We start from the raw sequence: 26,394 nt of genomic DNA on the forward strand, positions 1-26,394 counted from the left end.
TCCAGTTTCTCTGCTTTTTATTAAAAACTCTATTGGGAAGTAGCATGTGCTGAAATGCCCGACATTTTGTTTTTCTTTTTAAATTCAGCTCAAGAAAAGCTGTATATCTTGTAGGTGAACCCTTAGTCAGGCAGAAAACCCAGTTAGCTGATCTCTGCTGTCTTGCGGAGGAACCGCAGAGGGTTCTACACAGAGTAGGTCGCTCCTGTTGGTGCTCAACATTTAGCCCCTCCGTTCACCTCAGGGTGTTTTCTTTTTTTGTTTTTTCTAGATCATTGTATATTGCTACTAGTAAGTAGTACTACTGCAGTCAGTATAACTCATATTAATACTACTCTACTCGTCATCATTGTAAAAATAATAATAGTTTGTTTATTCAGTAAACTCCTACAGATTATTTTGTCTTTTTTTTTTTTTTTTTTTTTTGGTACCGGGGATCGAACTTGGGTCCTTGGGCTTGCGTGGCAGGCGGCGAAACCACTGAGCTAAATCCCCGGACTTACAGATTATTTTGTAATTGGATGGGTTATAAAGGAAAATGCTGCTACTTATTAATTTCGTATGAATCGATGCTTTTAAATTCCTAGAATGGTTCAGGGTACTTTTTCTGTTCAACAGTTGCAACATTTCCCCTTGTTTACATTGTTCAATTAGGATGAGGTTTGAAGAGTATCCCGAACCTGTAAACCTGTCTATCCCCTGAGCTACTGCAAGAATCTAAATTACAAATTGACTTTTTCTGGCTTTTGGACTTTCTGGAGATTCCTTTATGTACTTTCCCCCTTTTCATAATCCTGGGGGAAGTCCATTAAGGCCTGTATTGCTGTCATTGTTCTTTTGCTTCCATTTGGAGCTGTGGACAGTCCCCGGGGGCGGGCAGAGGTTGGGGGGCCACACCCAACCCCACACGGGTTGCTCCCCAGGGGGGCTGATCGTGAACTATTCACTACCCTCTTGGAGTCGCTGCTGAAAAGCACACTCCCCAGAGTCTCTTTTAAAACCTAAAAACCAAGTCCAGGCTCTTGACATTCACTGGTTGGGGAGGGAAGAGGAAGGGGCAGATGGCTGCTTTCTCTCCAGCCGAAGTTGGCTCTGACACGAGGGCATTTCAAGGGGACTTAGCTGCTGTTCTGATCCCAGTCTGTTAATGGTAGGGGTTGCTGTAAGTAATATCTAGAATCATCTGCTTGGGGGACTTTGGGATTTGTGGAGGGGAAAACAGAATTTAATTTTTAAAAAAGAAGTATTTAATTTAAAGAACAAATTCTCCCTTGGACTAATTGACTCCCAGCTGGTCCTTTCTGGATCCAAGACTGTATAGCAGGTACCAGCCAAATAATTAATATCTTGTAAGAACTGTAAATTATCATCACTTAAAAAAACAAGAGCGATCTACCCTCCCCCAAATCGTATGTAGAGCCACACAAGATTTGGTGACAAGATACGGGTTTTGTCCCACAGCCTACCTGGAGGAGATCCAGTCGGTCCGTCGCCATACCAACAGCATGCTGGAGGGTACCAAGAACCAGGCCCCTCCGATCGTGGTCCACTGCAGTGCTGGCGTGGGCAGGACCGGCGTGGTCATCCTGTCGGAGCTGATGATCTATTGCCTGGAGCACAACGAGGTGAGTCAGCCGGTCCCGAGGAGCAGGTCTGCACCGTGGTCACGCCTTCGCCTGGTCCTTTATGTTCAGGGGTTCATTTCCACTCTCCTGGCCAGAGTCTTCCAGACCCTTGGTTCCTGGTGCGATTCTGATTCTGACATTTCCAGCCTTCCTAGTGTTTGGCCTCTCATTACTTTTCAGAAATCCCCAAAACAGTGTAGAAGAAATATTCAGAAAGTCCCGTCAAGTCCCGGTCTCCTCCCAGAAGCTGACAGTCTGGCCGGATTGTGCAGAATCTGCTGTGTGGTTGGGGTGTTTGTCTCTAGAGTTTAGATGTGTCTTGCAGATGTGTCTTTGGCCTAAATCCCTTGTGAGAATGTGCCCTCTGGGAAATGCTCGCCATTCTCCGAGTCCTTGCTGTTGTCCAGATTGGGGGTGGGGTGCAGCAGAGTAGCACAGATGCTCAGCCTGGGCATCCGTGGATGCTTCCGGCCGCAGAGTGGCTGCTCTGAGCTTGTGCCATGCTGGGTGGCATCCCTTGCCCGCCGCATGTTGAGGGAGTCACCCTGAGAGACATAAACCTGGCACTTTGAAGATGCAGGGAGAGGCAGCAGCCTGAGCTGTCCCTGCCCACACCAGCTGGACCAGTGGCCTGGAGGAGAAGGGGACCTCACCGTCGCTGCCCATTTCCAAGGCTTTTCCTCCCCTTGGACCACTTCCGGCACTAGTGTCTCCTTCCTGTTCTTCCCACGCCCATACTTCCTCTGCCCCCAGTGCCCCTTTGCAGTTCAAAAAGCTTTTGGGTCTGTCTCATCTGACCCGAGCTAGGGTTCTGTTCAGAGTCCTCTGGGAGGCCTCGCCCCATGCAGCAGTGACGTGGGTCCCCTGCTCCCCAGATGCGATGGTGTGTGGGATGCACACAGCGCACACTGAGGCCAGCACGGCTGCAGTGGGCTTTTAGGCAGGCAGGGCCTCGGTGAGGCTGGACGGAGGCTCAGCGGTGAGATCCATCCCCTCCATGCCCAGCCAAAGGCGGGGCAGCCTTTGGTGGCTGGTGAGCCGTCCCGGACGGAGAGCGAGATGACCTGCAGCTCTCACTTCCTTTCTCCCAGCACGGACGCAGCTCTGTCCGTCCTGTTTGCCACAGCTGCTGTTGAAGGTGGTCCGCAGTGCCCTGTGTTTTGTTCTGATGCTGCGCCAGGCCTGGCTCCTCAGATTCCAGCCCATTTCAGGGGGAGAGTGGAAGATGTTTAGTTCATTTTTGAAACAGAGTTTTGACAAATGGGTGTGAAATTCTGTGCCCCCTTTTCTCTCCCCTCCAAACATTCCTGCCTTAGTATGGGTGACTTGATTAAAAATACACTGTGTTTGGGCCAGGGATTTAGCTCAGTGGTTCCGGTGCTGGCCTCGTAAGCGCAAGGTCCCGAGTTCGATCCCCGGTACCAAAAACAACAACAACAAAAAAAATTGATCACAGTAGAAGATACATGGCCATTCATCCCCCTCAGAATCCTCACCCTGGCTTCAAACACAGCCATCCCGTTGCTCTTGCCCTTCCTGACGCAGCTCTGGAGTTCTCTTTCCCCAGTCTTTGTGCTGTTGTGGCTGCTTCAGTGTCCTGAACTGATTCAGAATATTCTCCTTTCCTGGTCATTTTGGCCTGCAGGGAGAGCCAGGAGACACACAGGGCCGGTTGTGCTATCCAGGCTGCCCACAGTGTGGCTCGAGACACTTGGTGTTTGCCTGGCTGTCCTGGAGGGGCACATAGTTATCACTGTCGAGCACACGGGTTGTTTTTATTAAGAATGGACGCAGCCCCAAATGCCTTAGGGGTGCTTTGTCATTTGATCCTGCAAGGGAGACACTGTTTATTTCCTCACAGTCTCGCTGAGGAAGTGCTGCCAACAAGGGCAGAGCACCAGCGATGGCCTGAACCCCACCCACCAGTCCTATCGAGCAGAGTTAACCAGGTTTAAAATCCCACACAAGTGGCACCAGTACCCAGGTCCTCCCACCGCCTGTGTAGACTGATTTGTGACACCCCGTGGGGCCGAGGTCTTTGCTTTATCTGGGGCTGAGCGTGCCGCAGGCTGATGCTTGCTGAAGGAGGGAGAAGGGTGGCCCTGGGGAAGCTTCCTGTCTCAGCATTGTCCTTTCCTGTCCTCTCGGCAGAAGGTGGAGGTCCCCGTGATGCTGCAGCTGCTCAGGGAGCAAAGGATGTTCATGATCCAGACCATCGCTCAGTACAAGTTTGTCTACCAGGTCCTCATCCAGTTCCTCCAGAACTCTAGACTCATATGACTCCCGTCCGCTCCACACGCAGGCGGGGTCCCCTCCGGCCGCAGCAGGGACCCGGGGCCTGCGGCAGGAAAACAGGAGCGGATCACCCACCAACATTGTGTATTATTTTATATGAGATAATTTATTCTTTCCTCTTTGGAGTAACTTTGACGAATTATTATAAGGCAGTTTTCACAGTGATGGAGTACGTTGCATTTGAACCACATTTTGACTGATCTGTGTCATGAGATGTCGGTGGTGAAGGCTGCCTGGTGGGCCACTTTGGGGACAGAGGCAGGAGGGAATGCATCTCGAGTGAAGTGGCAGCCAGATCTGTAACCGGCCTGAAATTCATCGGCTTAACTGCTCATGTCAAAAATCAATGGCAAGAAAATGAATTCATCGGGAAATAGAAGGCAAAGGGCCAAGACCCTTCCGGAAGGGAGAGGCACTGTTCTCTTCTATTCTGAGGGCTCATGAGGCTTGACAGAGTTTCTTCTCTTCTTTATTTCTGCCTTCATCCTTAGTAATCTCTTCTCTCACCACCCGTACCCCCCGAAACCCAAGCTTGTGTTAAAGGTAGGAAAGAGGAAAGGCGACACCTTGGAAGACGGGAATAGCACCTTTCAGGCGAAGGAGTTGCTCGAGCTGTGTGTTTTTCTCTGGGCTCTGCAGCCTGTCTCCCGTGTGGGGCCTGGTTCCGGGAGCCTGCTGCTTCTCCCTTCGCTCACAGGTCCTGACCTGGTGGTGTGGAAGCCCGGGGCCAGGCTGTCCTCCCGCTCAGTCTCTTCTCTGGCTGGAAGCGGACAGGGGAGCAGCACAGGAGGAAGGGAGTCGGCAGGGCTTTGATGGTGGGCCTCCGTTAAAGGTGATGCGAGGAGCACTCAGTGCCTGCAGGTCGAGGGCTGGGTGTGTTGCATCTCCGTCAGTCACTGTCAGAGGAAAAGTCTCGCAGGGAACAGCTGGGAGCACTGCCTGCCAGCAGCCGCTTGGCACGTAGGTGCGGGTCCCGGCCAGCATCACACACTCGGGGCCCCGCCGTGGGCACGGAGTTGAACTCAGTCTGCATCTTGCTGTTCTTGGTGAAAGGTGCCGAGTGTGTCACTCACCAAGCTCCCCTCTTTCGTCCGTTCTGAATTTCTTAGGTCAGTGCACAGAAATCATGTCACACTCCTTCCTTCTTCCTGACTTTTGGGCACTTTTTCATTCAACGTCTCTTTTTCTTGAACACAACTTTTGCATTCTGGTTCTGTTCTCAGAATCCACTTAGGTTGGTTGTCCCATGTACTTTCCTCATCGCTGTCTGGCTTTGTGTTTTGTTTTGTTTTCCTGAGCTGAACAGACAGACAGAGCATGTCAAAGTATCAAGTGGAAAGAGCCATGGCTCTGGGACTCCCTGCCACATCTCAGAACCGGCGCCGTTGGACGGTGACCCAACTCGGCTTCACTTCCGGCCAGGGCGTGGTGGTAGTGCTGCAGGTGTAGACTCGGAGTTTCCGTCTGGCAGTGTGGACCTGCCCCGTTTCGTCTCCTCTGAGGTGTGAGTCAGCTCAGGAGCGAGACTGCCTCTGAGCTCTGTAGATCCCAGGATCTTGGTGTGTGCTCTGAAAAGGAAACCATTCACTTCCAGCGAGACAGAGATGCTGATCACCAGGTTGAAGGGATTGTGTTTCCAGTTCCTTAGAGACTTTTTGGCCTGGGGACAGTCTTAACAGTTGGCCTCGGTTCCCAGTTTACTGTGTGAAGAACTTCAATATTTCTCTTTCCTCTCTAAGCCCCAGCGTGGGCACTGGGGAAGTGGCTTGTGTGGGCAGCATGCAAATTTGACATCTCTTTGGGCTCATCATTCAGGGCTTCCTTAGAACCATCCACTGTTCCCATCTTGTGCTACTAGAATGTTTACTAAAGCACAGGATGCTGGGAGGAAGTGGGTATAATATCCAACTTCCTAGCCAGAGTTTATATGCACACCCAAAGGGAAACATTCAAGTTATTCCATACATTTTATTTTTTAAAAATGCTTCTGCTTCTTTAGCACATTTTGCATTCTTTTCCACATCTCCAGTGAATACCAACGTTATCTCCTGTTAAATTAGCAGCAGCCAGTTAAGTCCTGTTAGTGGCATCTGCATAATAATTATCCAGAGATGCTTTATATCTGGGAAGCAAGCCAAGGAATAAACCTTGAAGCAAAGTGTATTAAATTAGTTATCTAGTTAGAGTTTTTGGAATGATTTCCTGATAATGTATCAAGTGTGAAGCTGGAGCTGTCAGGGTCTATTGCTGCTGGTAGGATTAGAAGAGAGGAAATTGAAAATGGAGGAAATGAAAGAGAGCATCTCAGACTCAAGCTGTCCAGACGTTTTTCCTGCCTCTGGTTCTGAAGTTGCCCAGTTGAAATACTTTGTCCTTTCATTTGCTCTCCCTGGGATATGTGGACCTGGTGTTCATCCTGGTGCACGGTGGTCCCTTGATGTCTTTGTCCCTGACACGAGGAGAGGTGGTGGCCTGCAGTTGGTTGTGCTGGGTTCTAAGGAGATGCCACCTTCCAGCCGGAAACCCCGGCAGCATTTGCAGGTTGCTGGCTCATCTCCACCCAGCTCTGCCATGCATAGGAAGTAAGGATCCAGCTGCGTTAGAGGAGAACAGAGGTTGATTTCTTCACATGAGAGCAAAGGTGCATGTTTATATGCAAGTGAACCAGCCGGGGAGGGGGCAGACATCTCTGCGTGGAATATTTTGAGTAATAAGCTTTCAGGGAGCTTAGATTGAATTTTACTTGTACAAACTTTGTGACTAGATTGACAGGAGCTACTTCTGATGGTGACGAAGCCACCCTGCTTTGCCGAGGTACTTGGCAGGTCTCCGGCTGGGCTCCTGCAGCCTTGGTCCTGCCTGCTCTCGGCTTTTGCTTTGTTATAAACTCCAGTGGGCATGGCAGGCCAGCATTTCTAGCCAACTAACTACTTTTTCTCATCGTTTCTAGTTTAATACAGGTTGACCCTTGTGGGGTTTCTAGTAACCGAGCCTGTTTTCTGTGAACTTGTCTCTTCTCCCTGCAGAGCACGGGTCCCAACACTCGTGCCCTTCCTGCAAGTGAGGGCAGTTACACAGGAAGTGTGCAGGACAGGCAGCCTGGTGAGAATCTTGCCGTGGTGATGCGAGTGGCTGTGTCCCAGGGCTTGGAAGTTGCTCTTGGCAGAGGCACTGTTGGCCCCGACAGGCTGGGCTGGCTGTCGGGGACGTCATTACGGGGTTTCCAGCTGCTGCCCTTTGTTGATGCATCCTGTGTGTTGATCTGGATTGGCCGACTGTGGTCCAGTTGTTGCAAAACAAGATGTGAATCCCAGAGGTGCCGATGATTCTCATGGCAGGTGAGCGGGAGGACACTAGCAGGTGTGTCGGGAGCATGATTGGCTCAGCCCGCGCTGGCTGTTGGTGTTAAGTCTGCTTTTCGTTCGTCCCCAGTGTCTGGAGACTGGGACACTGGGGCGCCTTAGAGTGAGGATTCCCAGAAGTGCCAGGGGGTCCCCGTGGGGGGTCTCTTACGATGGCCTTCGCCACTGGGCTTGCAGCTTTCCCATCTGACCAAAGACCCTGTTGCTGTGTCCCATTTTGTTGCCAGTGGTTTTGATGAGACATCCACCATGCTCTTGTTTAGTGATTCCTTTCTCGAGCAGAGTATCAGCCCCTCCAGCTGCCAGATGGAGAAGTAGGAGTCTCCCCTGAGGGGCCTGCCTACAACCTGGTTAGCTCTGCAGGGCGTAACTGAGCTTAAGGTGGGAATTTGCATTTGACATTTCCCACAGAGGAGATGGCTCTGGTCTTTACCTCAGGCTCTGAGTCATTTGGGGGCAAAACACCTTGCTGGTGACCATGTTGGAAGGGGCGGCACTAAGCGTGGCAGGTGGGTGACGGGAGGCCCGCGACCAAATCCTGCCAACCTGAGTCGCCAAGAGGTGGTGTGGCTCAGAGGACCCTTTGACACCCGGCCTCAGTTTAACCAGTCAGGACCTGGCATGTACTCCGCCTGCTTGCAGCCTCTGCATGTCCATTATACACTCAGGTAGCATTTTAACCAGTGGACCACATTTTTATCATTTCCAGTTTGATGTAGCTGCATCTTCTTTAAGATCAACCTGTAAAGCTGCCCATGACCACACCGTGGGCCTGGCACTGAGCATCTGGTGTTGCTCCATTGTACCACAAGGCCTGCAGTGTTTCGTGGCGCAGGGAAGGGGAGAGTCTTTGTCTGGCACTGCTGATCCTGCCTTTGTACCTCCTTCCCAGTTTAAAAATAGCCTGGGGGACCCCGAGTTGTAAGGAAGGAGGCCAGCAGGCACCCTGCAGGTGACAGGTGTCTGTCGCTATCCTGCTATCCTGCCTTTACATTCTTCCTGAAAATTGCCCTACGTTTGCCCAAAGGGGAGCCCTCCATGGGGGAGCAGATGGCACCTCAGATCAACCTGGGTTTTCTGTCCAGAGGCTTTCAAAGGCTCGCGGTTTCTGGAAGCCTAAATGTCTCTCTTCCTCCCCATGACCTCGGTGTCGGGGAGGTGCTGGGGTCGCTTTCATCCTGGCCCAGGAAGCCAGGGTGCAGCCAGGACACAAAACCCCAGAGGACCCCACAGGGGACTGCGGTGCCCCCGCCCTGGGGGCCAGGGCTGGAGTCGACTTCCTCCTGGGCCCTGAGGGCTCCTCCGGCAGTCTCGGCTTTTCTGGTGGCTTTGTGGCTCAGCTGTCCACAGTGCTCTTTTACCTGCCCGATCCCTGCAACCCTACAAAAGCCTTAAGCCTGGGCCCAGCAAATCACGGTCTCAGACCTCTCCAAAATGTGCACTTAGCTAATTTTTGTTCTTTTTTTCACAAAGCTGATATAGTTTCAAGGAATAAGATCTGGTAAGAAAAAACACCAGGAATGAAGACAGCTAGGAAACCGTCAGCAAGCTGGGCATGGTGACTCAGCCTGTGACCCCAGGACTCCAGGAGGCTGAGGCAGGCGGGTGGCAAGTTCAAGCTCAGCCTGGGCCACTGGGCGACTTACAGGGTGGCTCTGTCTCGAAAAATAAAAAAGACAAGTGTAGCTCAGTGCATAGACCCCGGGGTCAATCCCCAGCATCACCGAAAAAAAGAAAACTGTCAGCAGCCAGGCAGCCACCGTTAGCCGTGTTTTGCTTCCTGGTGCAAACTTGGTCCCGGAGGAAATGAGAGAAAAGTAGGAGTGGGTCTGTTTAAATCGCGGACAGCTGTGGGCCTAAGCTCACCATCAGGGGGACTTGGACAGCTTTGAAGTGGCTGCGACTGCTGCACCGTAGACTCATGCAGTCTGACTGGTTTCTTCTGGCGTCTTCTGCGTCCCAATCTCTACCCAGACTGGCCACCTCGTGAGACAGGGCACCCGGCCTCGGGGACACTGAGGGCATGGGGGTCAGCGCGTTATCCAGGCAGGGCAGGGGGAGCTGCCCGCCTGTCTGCCCACCTTCCCACCCTTTCCTTCAGGGAGACGGAAGAGCCGCCGCCTCAGAGGTGCAGCGTAGAGTGCAGCTTTGCAGTCTCTGGGATGCTGCTCTGGGGTTCCTGGGCCCGGCCTCCTGGGCGCTGCTCTGCTCAGGGCCCGGCCTCCCCTGCTGCAGCCTTAGCTGAGAAATACGTACCTTCAGCATCAGCGGACGCTGTCCTTCAGAGCTATCCATCTTCTCTTTCAACTTGAACATTGTAAAATTTTACACAACTTTCTCTGAACCTTCTTGCCACTGTGCGGTATCCCCAAACCCTTTAACCTCATCCTTTCAGACAAAGGGTCTCTCTTCGTCAGAGATGATTTCCTGTGTGTTCTTGGTGCCTTCTGTGGCCAGCAAGCCTGCCTGCGGGTACCGTGGGTGTAGAGGGAGAGGCCTGCATGTGCAGGTGACTGTTCTACACGCAGACCCTCCTGCAACCCGTGTTACATCACATAAGAGGTCGGTCTAGTTTGTGTCACTGGACTGTTGTACTCTGCTTCATTCAGTATTTCGATGCTTTTCTTGGTCTGTGTTTTGTAAAATGTTGCAAATTTTGGCATCCTTCAAAGTAATTCGCACGTACAGGTTTTGGTTTGAAATGATATACAAGACCCCAGGGGGCCAGCTTACAGGCACTGACTGGCTCCCTCCACACAGCCTGCGTTAGGGAGATTGTGTTGGCTTTGGGGGTGACCCAGAAGAGCAGCCAGCACCCCTTCTGTCATCAGTGTTGAAAATGCATTCCAGGCTGGGGCTTGGAGTCCCCAGGACACTTTGTCCTCCCCGAGGTGACTGCTCGCTACTCTGCAAGATGGAAGCTCAGCCTTCACTACCAGAGGATAGCTGAAAGAGACACGGGACTGAGAAGTGGAGGCACATTCCCTGAGCTGGGAGGGATTTTGTCTGGAGCCACGTCAACTGTGCTTTGGTATAGACTCCCTTCCAATTTGATCATGTTAAAAGCCTTAAGTAAAACTATGCATGCTTTTTCTATGTGCTATTTTATATCAGTAAATAAGCTTATGCTTGCCAGTTTCATACACAAGGGTGAGGTGTGTAAAACTGACTTTGACAGTATTTTTTGCACTGTTTCCTGTCTGTTTTTATAAAGTCTTATTTAGGTGTCAGTCTTAGCGGAAGTCCTTACTGCCATCATCGTTACTGTAAAATATTTCATATGTGCCTTTACAAATGTGAGATCTTTATTCTAACCTTTTTTGTAAGAGATATATATTGATTTCCATACACAATAAAACCTTTTTTCAGAGAAAATGGTGAAGTCTCACCTCTTCTGTAGTATGTATGTTTGCATTAATAGAAGGCACCAACGTTGCCTACTCGTAAGATGCTTTTCCCAGCGAAGGTGTCTAGGGAAGCCGGCCTTCTGGTTCTTACAGCGCCCTCACTGCCTCCCACTGTGTAGTCCTAAATAAAGTCATTGTTTGGGGACCTTGAAGGGCCTGGTGGCCAGGTAGATGGGTGGAGAAATGCAGAAAAACAGGCCTTTGTCCCTACGTGGTGGTAACTCACTGAGCTCCGCATGTGGACGAGGCTCCAGGTGCTAGAGAAAGCCCAGGTTCTTGGTTTTTGTCTCTCACCTTTATAACAAGAGCTCAGCTCACCTCTAGGTGTAGAAGCTGCTGCCCTGTCCTGTATGTTCAGCCCGTCGCGCCGTAGCACATGAGGCAGACGCTGGCTTTCATGTCTTTGATAAGGAGCAGGCAGCATAACAGCCTCTGCCAGTGACCCACCTGCCACCTGCCATGCCCAGGCCACACACCTGCCACAGGCCCCCTCATGGTTCCCGGTGCATCAGGGTGAGAATGCTGTATACGGACCACTCTGAGTGGGAGGGCAGCAGGCAGCCTCATTAAACACAGAAACAGGTCGAGCTTGGTAGTGCACACCTGTAATCCCAGCACTTGGGAGGCTGAGGCAGGAGGATTGCTGCGAGTTCAACACCAGCCAGGGACCCACAATTCAAAGCCAGCCTGAACCACACAGCAAGATCCTGTCTCCAAAAAACCACACAAAAACCTCACCACAGAATGTGGGTGGGACAGAGGACAGGAAAAGACTAAAAACATGCAGGGTTATTTTGGAGAAGTAAATGTGGGAGAATTGTCAGACAATTTTCAGAACACAGGGAAAGATGAACCCTTGTTGATACTGAAAATTCTGCAGGGCTGTCATTTTTACTGGCAGCAGAACAGGCAGCTGAGAGGCATGAACTGGTGCACGAAGAGGCCAAGCCATACAGTAACAGGACGTCCAGGTCAGCAGGGAGGGGGTGGCTTTGTTTCTCACGAGATGGTAGGGAAAGCGGCTAGCAATTTCGAAGATCAAAATTAGTATAGTGGGGGGCTGGGGATTTAGCCCAGTGGTTCCGTCGCCTGCCTTGCAAGCGCAAGGACCCGAGTTTGATCTCCGGTACCAAAAAAAAAAAAAAAAATTAGTATAGTGGGATACCTTAATGAACAGTTCCAGACAGACCAAAGCCTTGAAGTTTTGTTTCTTCATTTAAACACAAAAAAGTCTGCTTTTCCACCACAACTGTCCTCCGATCTAATGGACTATCAGGGTAACAAATCTTCGTACTAATACAAAGACCTAACACTGCCCCACTGTAGTCTGAGCTAATAAATGACAGCCGGTGCGAACTAAGCTAAGGGGGTGCCCACTGTGGTCCTCGGAAGACTCTCAGTGCTGTTTTTGGGTCCTGTGCTGAAGCTCTGGGTTCCATCCCCAGAACTGCAAAAGAAAAAGTGATGGGAGAAAAACCTCGGGAGCCCCTTTTGCTCTGTCCAGCACCCAGTGTCTCCTGCTCTCCTGAGGTGACTGGGTAGACCTCAGTGGCCCTGGGCGGAGGCTGAGTTAGCACCCTAGGCCCCAGACCCATAGCACCAACTTCGGGGCATTGAATCCACCACAGTAACGGGACCACCATGGAAGCCCCAGACCATGGGCCGTGGGGCCCTTCGGAGGGGGTGGGTGGTCGTGTGTGCGGGACGGGGCAACCATTTACATGCCTGGTCTCCAAGGGGTTGGAGAACAGGTTGATGGATGAGCAACTTCCACACACTGGGGATGGAAATACGAGAGAAACGCCTCAGCCATGATTGTCAGTCACAGGTGTGACTTCCAGCCAGGTATGAGTGACACTGCACGCCTGTAAGCCCAGCGCTCAGGAGGCTGAAGTAGGAGGATCACTGGAAGTTCAAGGCCAGTATGGGCTGCACAGTAAGCCTCAACTACATAGACCCTCTCGCTTTCAAAATAATATATAATTATATATTCTGATTATAACACTATCAATTTAAATATATGTCAAGATGCTCAACATGAAACAAAACATCTCACACATTAGATTGGGAATTAAAAAAAAAATGACAGTATTGAGCGAGGACTATTATATCCAGTTGGTACCTGATGCTGTTTTTTACAAAGGAAATTTGGCCATATTTATTCATTTGTAAAAAATGTTCTATTTGCTCCCGAGATCGCGTCCCTGGGAATCTGTCCCCAGTGCTACATCGGCAGAGCCCTATTTCAGACCGTGCTTCACTGTGGCACAGCTTACAAGAGCGCCTGACAGGAAACCTGCCCGCACACAGTGGGTAAATTACGGTTCCCGCAACCAGAGGCAGAGCTCAGGTCCCTGTTTTCCGAGCTGTGCCTACATAGGAACAGGAAACACGCGTGGAGGAAACGGGAACCATGGAGTGAAGCGCGGAGTGGCTACACCTCCAGGGGGCGCCAGTGTGGGCGAGAGCAGCTCCCATTTGTATTCTCGGAATTTACTGAGAAAGCCGCTTAAGTAAGTTTTATGCACCCTACAGAAACGGTCATCTGAATGTTTTTTAGGCTTGGAACCTACAGTAGGCGAACACCTTTGAAATCCTAAGGCCCCTGACCCAGTAGTGCCTTACCCTCTCCCTGCACCAGGGGGCGCTGCTCTACGTATAGTAGGTGCTCAATAAAGGTTTCCGGACTGGCGAGCACTGCTGAGCCCCAATGTACGCAGTGAGCGGGCGGGGGGCGTAAGGGGCGAGCAGGCACTGCCTGCGGATTCTCAGCCATCCAGGCCGGATTCCGCCCACGTGACCGCCGGCCACATGACCGTTGCCCATGGAGGCCCGAGAGGCCCCCTGGCTCCTCCGGTCCGTTGCTAACAAACAGTTCCAGGTTGCCCCGCGCAGGCTGGGGCTGCAGGACGTGTGGGTGAGCAGTGTTGGCTCACAACATACGGTAAGGAAGGAAAACTTTTTCCCTTCTCTAAAAAAGGAGAGTCCTGCGCAGAACAGAGGGTGGGATGAGGTGGAGGGGAGGGTGGCTTTCAGAGGGGCGGAGAGAAGCAGCCAGGAGCGCCCGGCCAGCAGTGTCCCCACCCGGGGCAGCGCCCAGAGGGAGGCCCGACCCTGTGCCCCCAAGAAGCACGCGGCCCGGGCAACGTGTGGCTTTTATTCTCTCATCATTCGAGTTTGTCTGCAGCACTGCAGTAGGCATGAAGGGAAAAAACTGCGCTTTAAAAACCATCGGCAGGACACGATGTATGAACCCCTGACCTCGGGGAAAGCAAGCATCGCAGCGCAGCGAGTCTGGGCTCGGTCCATGGAGGCAGCCTCCGAGTGGCCCGGCAGGGGCGAAGTGCAAGGCGTGTTCCCACCCTGTAGGGCTCTTGCGTGGGAACGGCCAGGCGTGGGTTCAGCGGCTCTCAATTTCCCGTCTGATCTCGGAAATGTACGGGTGATCTTTGCCGTGGGCGACTTCCATGATGGCCAGGGCCTAGGAGAAGCGGGGACAATGAGTGGCCGGTGCCCGCAGCCGCCTGCGTCCCAGCCTGGGAGTCCAGACTCGGGTGACCGACGGTCATCCAGGGCCCGCTGCCGACAGGACATCCTGCAAAGACAGCGGGAGCCGAGCACTGGGCCGCTAAGCGGCACCCACTTCCGCCTCAGGAACCAGGAGATCAATGGCTGGCAGGCCGGGTTCGAGTCCCCGCACGACATGAGGGTCACACCGGGCCCACGGGCAGCCGCTGAACCCCGACAGCAGCCGCCTGAGGCCTGGACCCCCCACCCCAGGTCCTCCAGTCCTGGCGTGTGTGTGCCAGAGAAAGGCCGAGTTCAGCTCTGAAAGACTCCAGCTTTATTGCAGTAGGAGCTTCCCACATGCTGGGCAGGTGCTCTACCCATGAGCTACCCCTCCAGCCCTTTTTATTTTTATATTTTGAGACATGGTCTCACTGAATCACCCAGATTGGCATGGAACTTGGGATCCTCCTGGTTCAGCCTCCTGAGAAGTTGGGATTACAGGAGTGAAGCACCTTGCCTGGCCGGACCCCTCTCTGAATGAATGTGCATGAAGGCTCTACCATGGACCCCAGGCTCCCTACTTTTTTGAGATAGGGCCTCCCTATGCGGCCCAGGCTGGCCTCCACCTCACAGCGATCCTCCCGACTCAGCCTCCCAGCCTGCCCCACTTCAGGGGTGGAGGTGGCCAAACCCCAGCTTGTGATGGCAGCCGCCCCTTCTACTGCCAACACACTTCAGTTCAGACCAGGTTCGGGCCAGCCCCTCACAGCCCACACCCCACACGCACCTTCTTGAGGGCCTTCTCGCCAGCAGCCCTGTTCTCCAGGCCCAGGTACAGGCGCCCCAGCTTCAGCCACATGGAGGCCACGTTGAGCGAGTACAGAGGGTAGTGCTTGCTGCGGAGGGAGACAGCAGGCACTGTCAGGGCAGACAACCTGGGCAGCCAGGGCGGACAACCTGGGCAGCCAGGGGACCCCAACCTCCAGGCTCAGGGGAGAGACGCGGCCAAGAACTTTCTGAGTCTTGGAAAAGTCACATCAAGGCTGCTGGAGGGATCCGATACCGGATGTCTGTAAACACCACTGATCCCTGCCCAGATCTGTCTTAAGTACACCCACGGCAAGGCAAGGGAAAACTCTTTTCTACTGAGATTGAGCCCAGGGCCTTCACACTGGGCTACATCCCCAGCACGCCCTTCCCTTTCAGGAAAAAGGAAGGAGCTAGGAGGTAGGGTCTCACTAAGTCACCAGCTTGGGTTCAGACTGCAATCCTTCTGCCTCAGGCTCCCAGAGTAATGCACCACCACTGTTGGTTTGGAAAACATCTTTCAAAGTAAATGTCCCACTGATGAGGGCAGTGATTAGCCCAATTCCCTCCCGTTGGAAAGACGGAGCGCGTGTGCAGCCCCCCCTCCATGTGTTTTAAGACCCCTGATTTCCAACCCAAGGCTATCAATTAGCAGAGCCAGCAGCCCTCTGGTCTGGGGGACGCGCTCAGCCTTCAGGGCCTTTCTCCGCTGTCCAGCAGAGGGAGGTGCACCCGCTGGTGCGTTCAGCGGGTCCAAGCTGCTTCTGCGCAGGCCTGGCGGAGGCCACGTGTGCGTTGAGCTCCAGGAGGGAGCCTGGGCCCCGGGCAGAGCTGGCCGCAGGGCAGGGAGCACAGGCAGGGCTGGGGGCTGGGATGCCACCGCAACCTCTCCCTGCCATGCGGACAGAAGTGCGCTCCGGGCCGGGCCGGGCTGTCCGGCCGCCCCAGAGGGAGGGAGGGCCACCCCCTGGTGGCTGTTCGGGGCACCGCAGGGAGGAGGCCGAGCTGGGAGCGGAAGTTCGGGGAGGACACACTTTGTGGCCCCTAATCTTAGACCCTGAGGGGTGCTGAGGGCTTCTCCAGCTTGGATGCTTCTAGAACACGGAGATTTCCGGGTCTGGGGTCCGGAGATTCCAACCCACCTGGTGTTGGGCAGACCCAGCTTTGCAGGCCCGTCAGAGCCACGTGACCAAGCACGACTTCCTTCTCTCCCCACCGGAAAGTTCAATAACCCTGGGGCAGGACACGTCCCTGGGCTCAGCCATTACCGTCACAAATCAAAACCCAAACTATTTTATTCAAACGGTGTGGGGGCATCAAACAAGCACAGCGAACCCCTGTGGTTAGCATGTGTGGGCTGGGTTCCAGCTCCTGCTCCAAAGGCAAGACCTTTGCTTCGCTGGTCACAGCCCCCTAAAGATCCTCCAACTAGCTTCGAGGCTGAGACCTGAGGACTGCAAGTCGGAGCCCAGCCTGGGCAACTTCGGGAGACCTTGTTGGACCACGTGGGTGTCCACACCTGTACGGGGCTGCCGCGGCCCACTGCGAGGGGCGCTCACCTGTAGGGCTTGATGATCTTCTGGCCGTACCTCAGGGCGCCCTCCCAGTCCTGAAGGTACAGGCACACGCCCATGGCCTGGTACATCATGTGCAGCATGTACACGTTGCTGTCCTCGAACACCGAGCTCATTTGCTCCTGGCTCAGCTCGCAGATCTCCAGAAGCTCGCTAGGGGGTGCTGTGGAGTCAAGGAAACCAGCGGCCCCTGGGGGAGCCCGACTGTCCCTCCCCCTTCCTGAGCGCGGCAGAGAAGCCAGCTGCACAGAGCAAAGCTGAGGTGCAAGGACTTACACTTTCTAGAGGAAACTGGGGCAGAAGACCTCACCTCCCACACAAGACTAAAGCCCGGGCCGCAGTCCGGAAGTGAACAGTGGCCCCGGAATCCCCCGTCCTCAGACATCCAATTAAGTTCAAATCCGCATCTTCACCAGACCGTGACCACCTCCGTGGGGATGTCTTTCCTTTTTTCTGTTTCTCCATTACTGAGGAACGAACCCACTGACCTACAATGCCCAACCTTTTCTATTTTTTATTTTGAAATTGGGTATCACTTGCCAGCCTGGGCATGAATTCACAACCCTCCTGCCTCAGCCTCCCAGCGTGCTGGGATTACAGGCACGTGCGTGTCACCACACCCAGCCAGCTGGAGCATTTCTAAGGAAGCTGTGCCCAGCACGGCAGTCTTCTCTTTCTTTTGGTGCTGGGGATGGGCCCGGGACCATGCACACCGCCCTAAGGTGGGCCGCGCTCTTTCTTAGGCTGAGAAAGAACGGGGCTTCTGGGCCTCCCGCCGCGGTACAAATCCAGTCCCTGTGGGCGCTGGGCAAGGCCCTGGTTGGCTCCCGCTGGATGTCGGCCCCTACCTGGCCTCACAGCCCGGCCCGGCCTCCCGGCCCTCGCAGTGGGGGCTCCTGGGCATCGGGCCCTGCACGCTGCAGCCGAGGATATATTTGTAGTGCTTGGCTCTCCGGAACTCCTCGATGACGCCGCGCGCGTACCTGACCATGTCACGGACGGCCTCCGCCCTGGGGGGGTCGCTGAGCTTCCGGATTTCCAGCTTGGCCTGGTCCTGAGGGCGAGGCCCGCAGGGCGGAGTGAGCGAGTGAGCGGAGTGGGCGGAGTGGGCGGCGAGCGCTCGAGGTCCAGCCCAGTCTCCGGAGGCGGGGCAGGGCGGGATCGCTACTCCGGGCGGGCCTCGAGGGTGCTGTGGCCACGTCGTGTCCCACAGGACTCACCTGGCCCTTGGTGCTGCACTCCCGGCACTCGCACGTGAAGAAGTAGGAGTCCCTGAGGCGGTCGTTCCTGTCCTCCGTCGGGTACAGGAGGTCGATGTAGCTGGTGAACACCTGCGGAGGGCGCAGCCCGGCCCTGCAGGCACCTGAGCTGGCCCGGCAGGGACGGAGCACAGCGCAGGGGCCGCCGCAAAGCCACATGGGGTCACCCTAGGGGGCACCCGCCCTCCTGTCCCTGCTTCTCCGTAACAGCCTGTCTCTCCCTCCTGCACCCGAGGCCAGAGCGCGAGCAGCCCCCAGGGCACGGACCATCAGACCGAGGAACCCCAGTGGAGGTGCGGACTGGCAGCCGCCCCGCCGCCGTCCGACGGCCTCAGGACGCAGGGACGCGCGCGGTGCAACGAACAGAAGCGTCCACAAGATGGCGACAGAGGCCAGTCCAGTTCCCGGTCACGGCTCAAACGGAGCCTGCGACCCCCGCGGGCGGCTCGCCTCTCGCCAGCCTCAGGAGCTGGGCTGGATGATTTATTCCAGCTGACTGCAGTCATCTGTTTTAACAGAGAGCGTCTGGCGACACTGGGAAACCTGTGGGGCACCGGGAGACGCAGACGGTCTCCCCCAGGGGACACCGTGATCACGGTGGAAGGGCAACCTGAATATCGGACTTGGCCCGTTCGGGCAGAGGCTCCTTCCACCCTCCAGAGAAATCCACAGCGAAATTTCAAATACATCCAGACATGCATGTGGAAGTAAACAGCACTGCAAGTGAGACTGAGCCCGAATCTAAGGTGTGGGATGGATCCACTGCCCGTCTTTCCGAGGTCTGCAGGGTAACCGTGCAGGACAGCAGGGAAAGGGAGGAGGGGTGACCCGGTGTCACCTCAGTCCTGTGTGAGGGAGGGAGGGAGGGGTGGTGCCTCCTGCCCACAGCCTGCCTCTACTTCCCCTCACGGCACACAAGCAGCCGTCTATGACTTCCTGAAATGTGCCCGTCCTGGCTCTTCAGCTACTGCCCGGCAGCTTGATGTTCCCCCAGTAAGGATGCTTTGGACGTTTGGGTTGGGGGTCCCCTAAATGACAGGGGACACAAAGACCCCAAAGAGAATCATGGTGTCTATCGGTCGTTTGAGGGGGTCCTTTCTCTCAGAATCTCGGCCAAGAGCTCAACTCAAGTTTATTCTTTCCTCTTGCTTCCTGACCCAAGGAGGAGCCGGCAGGCACCAGCGGAAGCCCCGGAGCGGATGCCACGCCAGCCACATGGCCACATGTCCATCGCCGAGGCCTGGCACTGTGCCGCTGGGTCCTTACCTCTTCGCCGGGGTGGATCTCCTGTACCGCCCGCACTTCTGCCAGGGTCCCCCTGTAGGTCACAATGACATTGGGGCAGCAGCTATGATTCATCAGCGCAACACTGTAGGACAGGAGAGAAGACATGGGTCCTTCGGTGGCCTGGGCGGGCCGTGGGAGCTGCTCAGTCCAAAACATCAGCCGTGTCTCGCCAGCTCAGACCATGCTGAGATGTTTCTGTGCGCATCTGTAATAATGTCTAACACCTCACATTTTAACTGTCTTAAACAGTGAAATCCGCAATTCAAAGCAGTGATAGCCAAGCTGAAAACAAAAGGCTCAACAATGAACACAACATGCCAGAAATCTTCCTTCCTGGCAGCTGCAGGACTTGAGGCCCAGTCCCTACAGCTCTCCGTGACTCCCACATGGCGGCGAGGACAAACGAGGTGTCCCCTGCGGGCCGCTTTCTGTCCAGTGGATCGTTTCTCGGCCAGCGCCTTCTTCAGATGTTGAGAAACGCCAGCTGCCTAAGGTGTGAGGCCAGAGAAGCCCTTCCGGATCTCTCTGCACCTCGATTTCCTCATCTGCAAAATTGGGACACCACTGTTCCCTCGGCTCACTGCCTGCTTTTCAGGGACAGCGAGAAGGAGAGAGAGATTCGCCTACAGAGGAGCTTTGAGCTTTCTGATTATTATCAAGGTCAAAGTTGAGGACAGAAATTTTTAAACTACAGGGAGAAAGTGCTTGATCTCTGAAAATGCTGCCTTTGAAATCACAATGCCAATATGATTTCAGCCCAACGGGCTTTTCCCCCAATTAAAAATACCCGGACACTGGGGCTCATGTTCCCGTGGGCATGCACACCTGCTGGAATCCCTGCTCTGGGGGCAGTGCCACCTCCTGGCCCCTCGGAGACTGGAACCCCTCTACGCCTCACCCCAAGAACACGCAGAACAGGGGCTGCACAGAGCGCGTGGGCCATTCCCAGGGCTGGAGGTCTGTGTAGTACAGGGCGGCTGGCTGCTCAGGACAAGCTGGCAGCGAGTCCAGACTGGGGACGTCGTGGGGAAGGACATGGCTGGCCCCCTGGCTTCCTGACACGCAGCGGACGGTCAGACCCTGGAAGTCTGAGGAACAAATGGACTGGAAGGGCCTAGGAAAGGAAAAGCAGATTCCTCAGCGACCCTGCAGAGCATGCTCATTCCTGGTTCTTGCCAGACTCCTGGCTGAGTCAGGAGGCAGGGACTGCACTGCAGCTGGCACTGAAGCCAGGTCGTACCCTTGGGGTGCTGGGGTCCCTTGGGTGGTGGCAGAAGATGAGGCCCAACTCCGCTACTCTTGGGCTTTCGTTGTCTTTCGGGGACCAGCAGAGACCTGTGAAATTCACAGTTCTGTATCTCGCCCAACAATCTCATTCTCTTAAAAACAAATACCCTCACTCCACAAATGCTCTCTGAACTGGGGAAAAACAACAACAACTCCATTCTGTAACTGCAGTTGGGTAGCTTTTTGCACATTTGTTGAATGTTCCTAAAGTAGAGAGAAAAACAGGACAGGTCTTTGAAATTTTTCCCTAGCTCACTAGCTGAGCACAGTCTCGCACCAAACTATGCTGTTTTCATATTGATGTTTTTCAAAATAGACATTAGACAAGCTCACGTATTCTCTATCCAAAGCTACAGCTGATTCTTGGTTAGTGATTAATGTTCAGTTTGGCACAAGAAACCGTAAGATTTCCAGACTACAGACAGGCAGAAACTAATTTCACAGCGGGGCATGGGCCGCTCCTTCTACACACACCATTAAATATTCTTTAATAACAGCTCTCTGCCTAGCAGGACTTAACAAGCAACTTTTTGCTAACTGCTACCTTTGGATCTTTAAGTGTAGGGGAAATATTTTGAAATGTGGCAGATTAAAAAGCTGTCTTAATTCACTTGGAGTTTCATGCCTGCCACATGCCGTTAGGTGGGTTATATAAAAATCAAAAAACCCACCCAAATTAGTGTTAAATAAGCACAAAGAAAAGAAACGAAGTCACACTCAACCTACTCAGGAAATATCGCTGATCCCAAATGGGAAAGTTCTTCATCTTCAATCGTGAAGCCATTGCAGTTAACCTGCAGGGAGACAGGGAGACAGAGAAAGCCGAACGGTAGCTTCCCTCTGGATGGAGATCATTTCTTTAATTGTGACCTTTAACAAGTTAACTAGGAAGATGTTCCAGTTTGGTGGTTTCAAACCCTTTTCTTTTGGTCACGAGGTCCTTTGTTCAGATGAAATGTCCTCATCAGCCCAGCAACCCAAGGCTGCTGCACCTCCCCGTGCAGCCACCTGCAGGCCTCGAGTCCGCCAGCCCCCCCGAGGCTTGAGGACTACGGGTGTGCATGCCCGTGCACTCAGGATACCAGGGGTCAGGACACTGGAGTCCAACCCCAATTACCCCAGTTCCCTGTGTGACCGGCCCGTCAAGGTCCTGTGGCCTTGAAAAAGGAGCCCCTGAACACAAGGCCCGCCTCAGAGGTGAGGCTGCAACTTAGCAAGTCTCCTCTAATTGCTGTCCCTCTCTGAGGTTCAGAGGGACAGGGACAGAAGCCCCGAGGAAAGGAGCTGGGGCCTTTCATGCTGCAGCCACTTTCTCATCCTTTCCAACAAAGAAATGTGGCATTGCAAAATGCCAAGAGCGACTGTCGCACTCTGGGGGCGGAAGGTGGAGGGAGCAGGCTGAACACGAGGACAATCCCAGCCAACTTCCATGTCCTGTAGAGTCTTCTCTGTCACAGGCACTGACAGAGGCCCAGGGTGCAGGACCCTGTGCTCAGAAAGGCACAGCTTCTGGGAGACACCACAGTGGGACTTCTTCCTGTGCACCTAACACCACACAGCTGGATACTGGTGATGCCACCCGCTACTTCCCACAGCGGAGACACCACACTCGGCATCTGATCAGCGCTCACCAGGGGCCAGGCAGTGGCCAGCTGTTGCAGCTAATAAGCCCATCAACCCACAACGGCCCCAGCATTACTGTAACCGCCCATCCTGCAGATGTGGAAAGTGAGGCTGGGAGGTGGCTAAGTGGCCTGCAAAGGTCGTGCAAAAGCAGACTGCAGAACAGGAGTCAGAATTCCCATGGACCGTCCAACGGCAAAGCCTGGCTTCTTCGCACAGAACCGAGTTTCTTCTAAAAGAGGCTGTGTCCACTAAATGTTAATGGGACAATTTCACCTAAAGGACAATGGCAAGGGCTGGGGAACCTTGGGAACCACTGAAACAGGAGCTACAGAAGATTCTACATGTACCATTTATAACAAGAGGCTAGTACAATAGCCAGCCTTGGAAATCCCCAAGGGTTGCGTATTTCTAAGAAGATTTAGTGAACTAATTTTTGTGCCAACTCCAAGTACCTTGATCTTTCTGTCACTGGGACATTAACCAATGGCCACCGGGCAACATTGGGTGGGAGTAAATTTGGATTTTCATTCATTCAACAAAACTGACGATGGTACAAGTTGTGTGTCTTCACTTTAGTGCCCAGGTACCCAATGACCCGTACACAATCTCACACTGGACACCAATGAGCCTTAGCAGTCTTCAGTACCCACAAGGACAAGTGTGTGCAGAATGAATGAATGCATGGATGAGTGAGGATTTAGCAACAATTACCAAAAGGAACCTAGGAGAGACAGGCTGCCTTGAGTGCCAGATTCTTGCTCCTTGGCTTTGGAGACCCCTTCTCTGTGTGAACCCCCAGACCTGTGCCTGACTCTGGAGTGCTTCAGGCCTGAGCCTGCTCCAACCAGCAGCCCCTCCGTGGCCTCCCGCTCTCCCTCCTAACCAAAGGGTCCCTCCTGTAAGCACTGTTCCTCTCTGGCCTGCTTGCCCTCCCTTCTGAGCTCTGCCCGGAGAAGAGAAGCAAACTTGCACATAAGGAAGATGCATGGGCCACAATCCTTCTTTTCTTTTGAGCCAAATCAGGCGTGAGAGCCTTGTGAAAGCCTCTCTCATAATTAGCATTTAGACTAGATGTAGGCTGCACACCGAAAATAGCTTCCTAGCTGCACAAGTGTTTGGGAATTGGAATGCACTTCGGCGCTGTGGATGGAGCATGGTTGCTATGGCCTCTGTGGACCAGGAGGTCTCAGGCTGAGAGGCCAAACCCAGGGCAACAGTGGAAGGGCCCCTTTTTCCTCTGCTTGGGATACTGAACCCCCTTTTCAAATTTACATTAAAGAGCGATGCAAGTGTGGGTGGGTGTCCAAGCACAACCATGGAATGTACACAGTGGTTTGATAAATATCTAGTCTATAAAGGAACAAACTACCTACAGCTTGTGTTTTCTTCTCTTAGGCACAAAAGTGAGCCAGATTTTCTGAGTGAGTCCAAACTTCAAAGACTGACTCACTTTCACCACAAGGACACTTGTACTTGTGTGATCTGTCTTGAATTTTGTGACAGAAACACAATTCCGGATTGACATGGAGAAGTCCTGTCCATATGTATTACCGCGATAGAGGGGAAGGTATCTTTTCTCAGAGCTTGAGGGAAGACACATTTGCCAGGTGTGGTGGTGCACATCTGTAATCCCAGCTACTCTGGAGGCTGAAGCGGGGTATCACAAGTTCAAGGCCAGGCTGAGGAACTTAACAAGACCATGTCTCAAATGTTTTTAAAAGGGTTGAGGATGTAGCTCAATGGTGTGTGACTGTCTAGCATGCACAGGGCCCTGAGTGAAATCCCCAGCAAAAAAGAAAAAGGGGGAAGAGGAAGGGGAAGAAGGAGAGGGGGGAGGAGGAAGAAGAAGAAGAGGATGAGGTGGAGGAAAAGGAAGAGGAAGGGAAGAATGTGGAAGAAGAGGAAGAAGAAAGAAGAAAAAGAAGAATCTTAATTTCACTGCTCATGTGTCATCTAGAAAAAAGAAATCATGTAACTGGCTTCTGAAAAATATTAAGAGAATTAATTCTCCAACTGTGCTGTGTTGCCCAAATCTACCATCTTAGGGTGCTTAGGAAAGTATGCTATCAAACCTAGGATACCATGAAAATCAGGCAGGGTTTTCATTCCTTCTGCCTTAACGTTCATTCGTAACTTGGGCCCATTATCCTTGGGCCCTTTTTGAAGGAAGAGCACTTGCGTCCAGACTGCGACTCTCACAGCTGAATGTATCCACAAAAACACAGAAGAATCCACTCAGCTGTCACAGTGGGGTCCTCGGGGGATCAAGTGGCAGAGTCTCCTCTTCCCTCGTATGTGTAATTTTTAAAGCAGGTGCTTCTCTCCTAGTTTTTCCCAGTATTTTAAAAATGTCATACATTGTTCATAGTTCAAAATCCAGAAAAACCATGCAGTGAAAGCTAATATTTCCCACAATTTAGAAGAAACCAACTGTGAACTTTCATGCAATCTTTAAGTATGGATGTTTCCATATCACACACACTTTTCACCCTGTTTTTGTACCTAAGCATCATTTCCCATCTTCAGGCAGTCTTTGAAACACAAAGGCTACACGACCTTCTGTCATATGGCTCTGCTATAATTTATTTAATCAAACGCCTACTGCTGGCCATTTGCAATATTTCATTTTCCCCTCTCCCGTTCCTCCCTCCCTCTCTTCTGCTTTGAAAAGAACCCTATAATAAACAATCTGCATGTGAATCTGTCCCTAATCTCTGCTTATTTCCTAAGGACAGATTCCTGGAAATGGAATTACTGGGTCAGAGGCCACGTCAGCGACGCCCATTCTGTCCCGAGACAGAGATGTGCAAGGCTGTTTAGTGCGTCGGACATGGACAGGGTCCGGCAGGGCACACGGCTACTTATGCCCGTGGAGCAGCATTGGGGTCCTCGCCTTTCAGGGAGACTCACCTTCACCCAGACACCCAGCTTGGAGCAGGAAATAGGAGGGCAAGAGATGCAGGCATGCAGGGGAGCAGGAGACCTGGGGCCCCGGGCTCAGCTCTGCTGAGGACCTCGTGCCCAGTCTGCTAGTCACTTCCGAGCTGCTCTGACTTTGGGAACCCTTAGCCTCTCCGACAACACCCCGCCACTATGCTCAGTGGGGCTCCCTCGTACCCCTGTGGGCTTCCCTCTTTCTGGGGAAGTTGGTGTCCCCTATTCCCAGCACAGCCGTGGTAGCAGAAAGAGTCCAAGAAAGACAGGGCCATTTTCCGTCAGAGCAGAGGGTTTAAGAGGGGAGAAGTTAAGATTTAACCCGGGAATTTGGAATGGCCTTTTTTCTGCAAGGAGTTCAGTGTGAGGCGGAGTGCCGCCCGGGGCCCTGGCTGCACGAAGGCTTTGTTTCCCACACCCAGGGAGCCGCGCAGAGGAGACCCTGGTCCGCCCGGCTCAGGGAAAGGCCAGGAAGGTGTGGCGTCACCTCACTGCATCACCTCGCCGCGTCTCACCTGTGCGAAGAGCACCACCAGGCTGTCATGGTCGGGGAGCCCAAGGTGCTTGGAGTAGAACTGGTGCAGCGTGGCGATGTCGCTCTGAATCAAATCCCTCTTCTCATTGTCCAGCTTGTCCAGATCTGTGGACACATGGCATGGCTCACCCGGGGAAGCCCGCTCACCTGCTCTGTCCTGTTCTCAGGGTAGATGGTGTGGGGCGGGACAGAAGCTGCGGTGGCATCCACCGCTCGAGAACACTTCCCCCCGCCCGGCCTAGCAGGCAAACCCTGTTTTCCTCCCCCTTCTAACCACCAGAGGTCACTGGGTAAACGACCTTGCCACTGACCACTGGCCACGAGACCACTGGCCACTAGGCCACTGTCTGCTCAGGGCCCCCGGGTCTGTCAGTCAAATGACCGGGTGGCCCCTGATTTAGCATCGCTTGGTAAGAACATCAGCTGTTCCTAGGACTGCAATTCAGCAAAGGTCCGAAATATTCTGCATGCTCGGGGACGCCGCAGGCCAGTCACAGTGCACTTCCGCGGCCTTTACTATTCCCTAATGAACTTGTCAACTCGGGGAAAGTTTGAAGCATCTCTCAAAACAGCACACAGGTCAAAATGAAACTAATAATTAAAAACCACCATCCCTATGAAGAAAGCAGACTGCCCCTTCCTTCCCTCCATCCTATCTCATCCACAGTAAATCTGTGGCTAAAATAACTGCCCGGCCCGGCACACAAAGACTTACGCGATTCAAATTCCTTCACGGCTAACAATTTCTCGGAAGGTGTTCTCTCTGGATGGATTTTCTAGTAATTGGGGAAGAAGTCACACAGACACAGACATTACCAACCAGTGTTGAAAGTAGTGCTTTCGCTTTAACATCATCGAGAAGAAAAAGCAACAATTTTCAAGGAAG

The 26,394-nt window shown here is 53.3% G+C and overlaps 2 protein-coding genes across 5 annotated transcripts in view; one reads left to right on the top strand and one right to left on the bottom strand.

The window, feature by feature from the left end:
* Nucleotides 1-10,657, top strand: part of Ptpn14 (protein tyrosine phosphatase non-receptor type 14) — a 136,383-nt gene extending 125,726 nt beyond the window's left edge. For all 3 annotated transcript variants that reach the window (XM_013075371.3, XM_087194237.1, XM_087194236.1), the window contains exons 18-19: nt 1,462-1,625; nt 3,777-10,657. In XM_013075371.3, the coding sequence (XP_012930825.1) occupies nt 1,462-1,625; nt 3,777-3,905 (293 nt within the window). In that variant the 3' untranslated portion in view covers nt 3,906-10,657. The remainder of the gene's footprint in view (nt 1-1,461; nt 1,626-3,776) is intronic.
* Nucleotides 1,462-26,394, bottom strand: part of Smyd2 (SET and MYND domain containing 2) — a 53,212-nt gene continuing 28,279 nt past the window's right edge. For both annotated transcript variants that reach the window (XM_087194238.1, XM_004853564.4), the window contains 9 exons: nt 26,224-26,284; nt 25,489-25,613; nt 21,140-21,207; nt 19,106-19,208; nt 17,801-17,911; nt 17,514-17,634; nt 16,566-16,740; nt 14,987-15,095; nt 1,462-14,170 (listed from right to left, as the gene is read on the bottom strand). In XM_087194238.1, the coding sequence (XP_087050364.1) occupies nt 14,090-14,170; nt 14,987-15,095; nt 16,566-16,740; nt 17,514-17,634; nt 17,801-17,911; nt 19,106-19,208; nt 21,140-21,207; nt 25,489-25,613; nt 26,224-26,284 (954 nt within the window). In that variant the 3' untranslated portion in view covers nt 1,462-14,089. The remainder of the gene's footprint in view (nt 14,171-14,986; nt 15,096-16,565; nt 16,741-17,513; nt 17,635-17,800; nt 17,912-19,105; nt 19,209-21,139; nt 21,208-25,488; nt 25,614-26,223; nt 26,285-26,394) is intronic.

Source organism: Heterocephalus glaber, unplaced genomic scaffold (assembly GCF_053883595.1).
Source record: "Heterocephalus glaber isolate CG9 unplaced genomic scaffold, H.glaber_assembly_v1.0 deba00001600, whole genome shotgun sequence".
Classification (NCBI taxonomy): Eukaryota; Metazoa; Chordata; class Mammalia; order Rodentia; family Bathyergidae; genus Heterocephalus; species Heterocephalus glaber.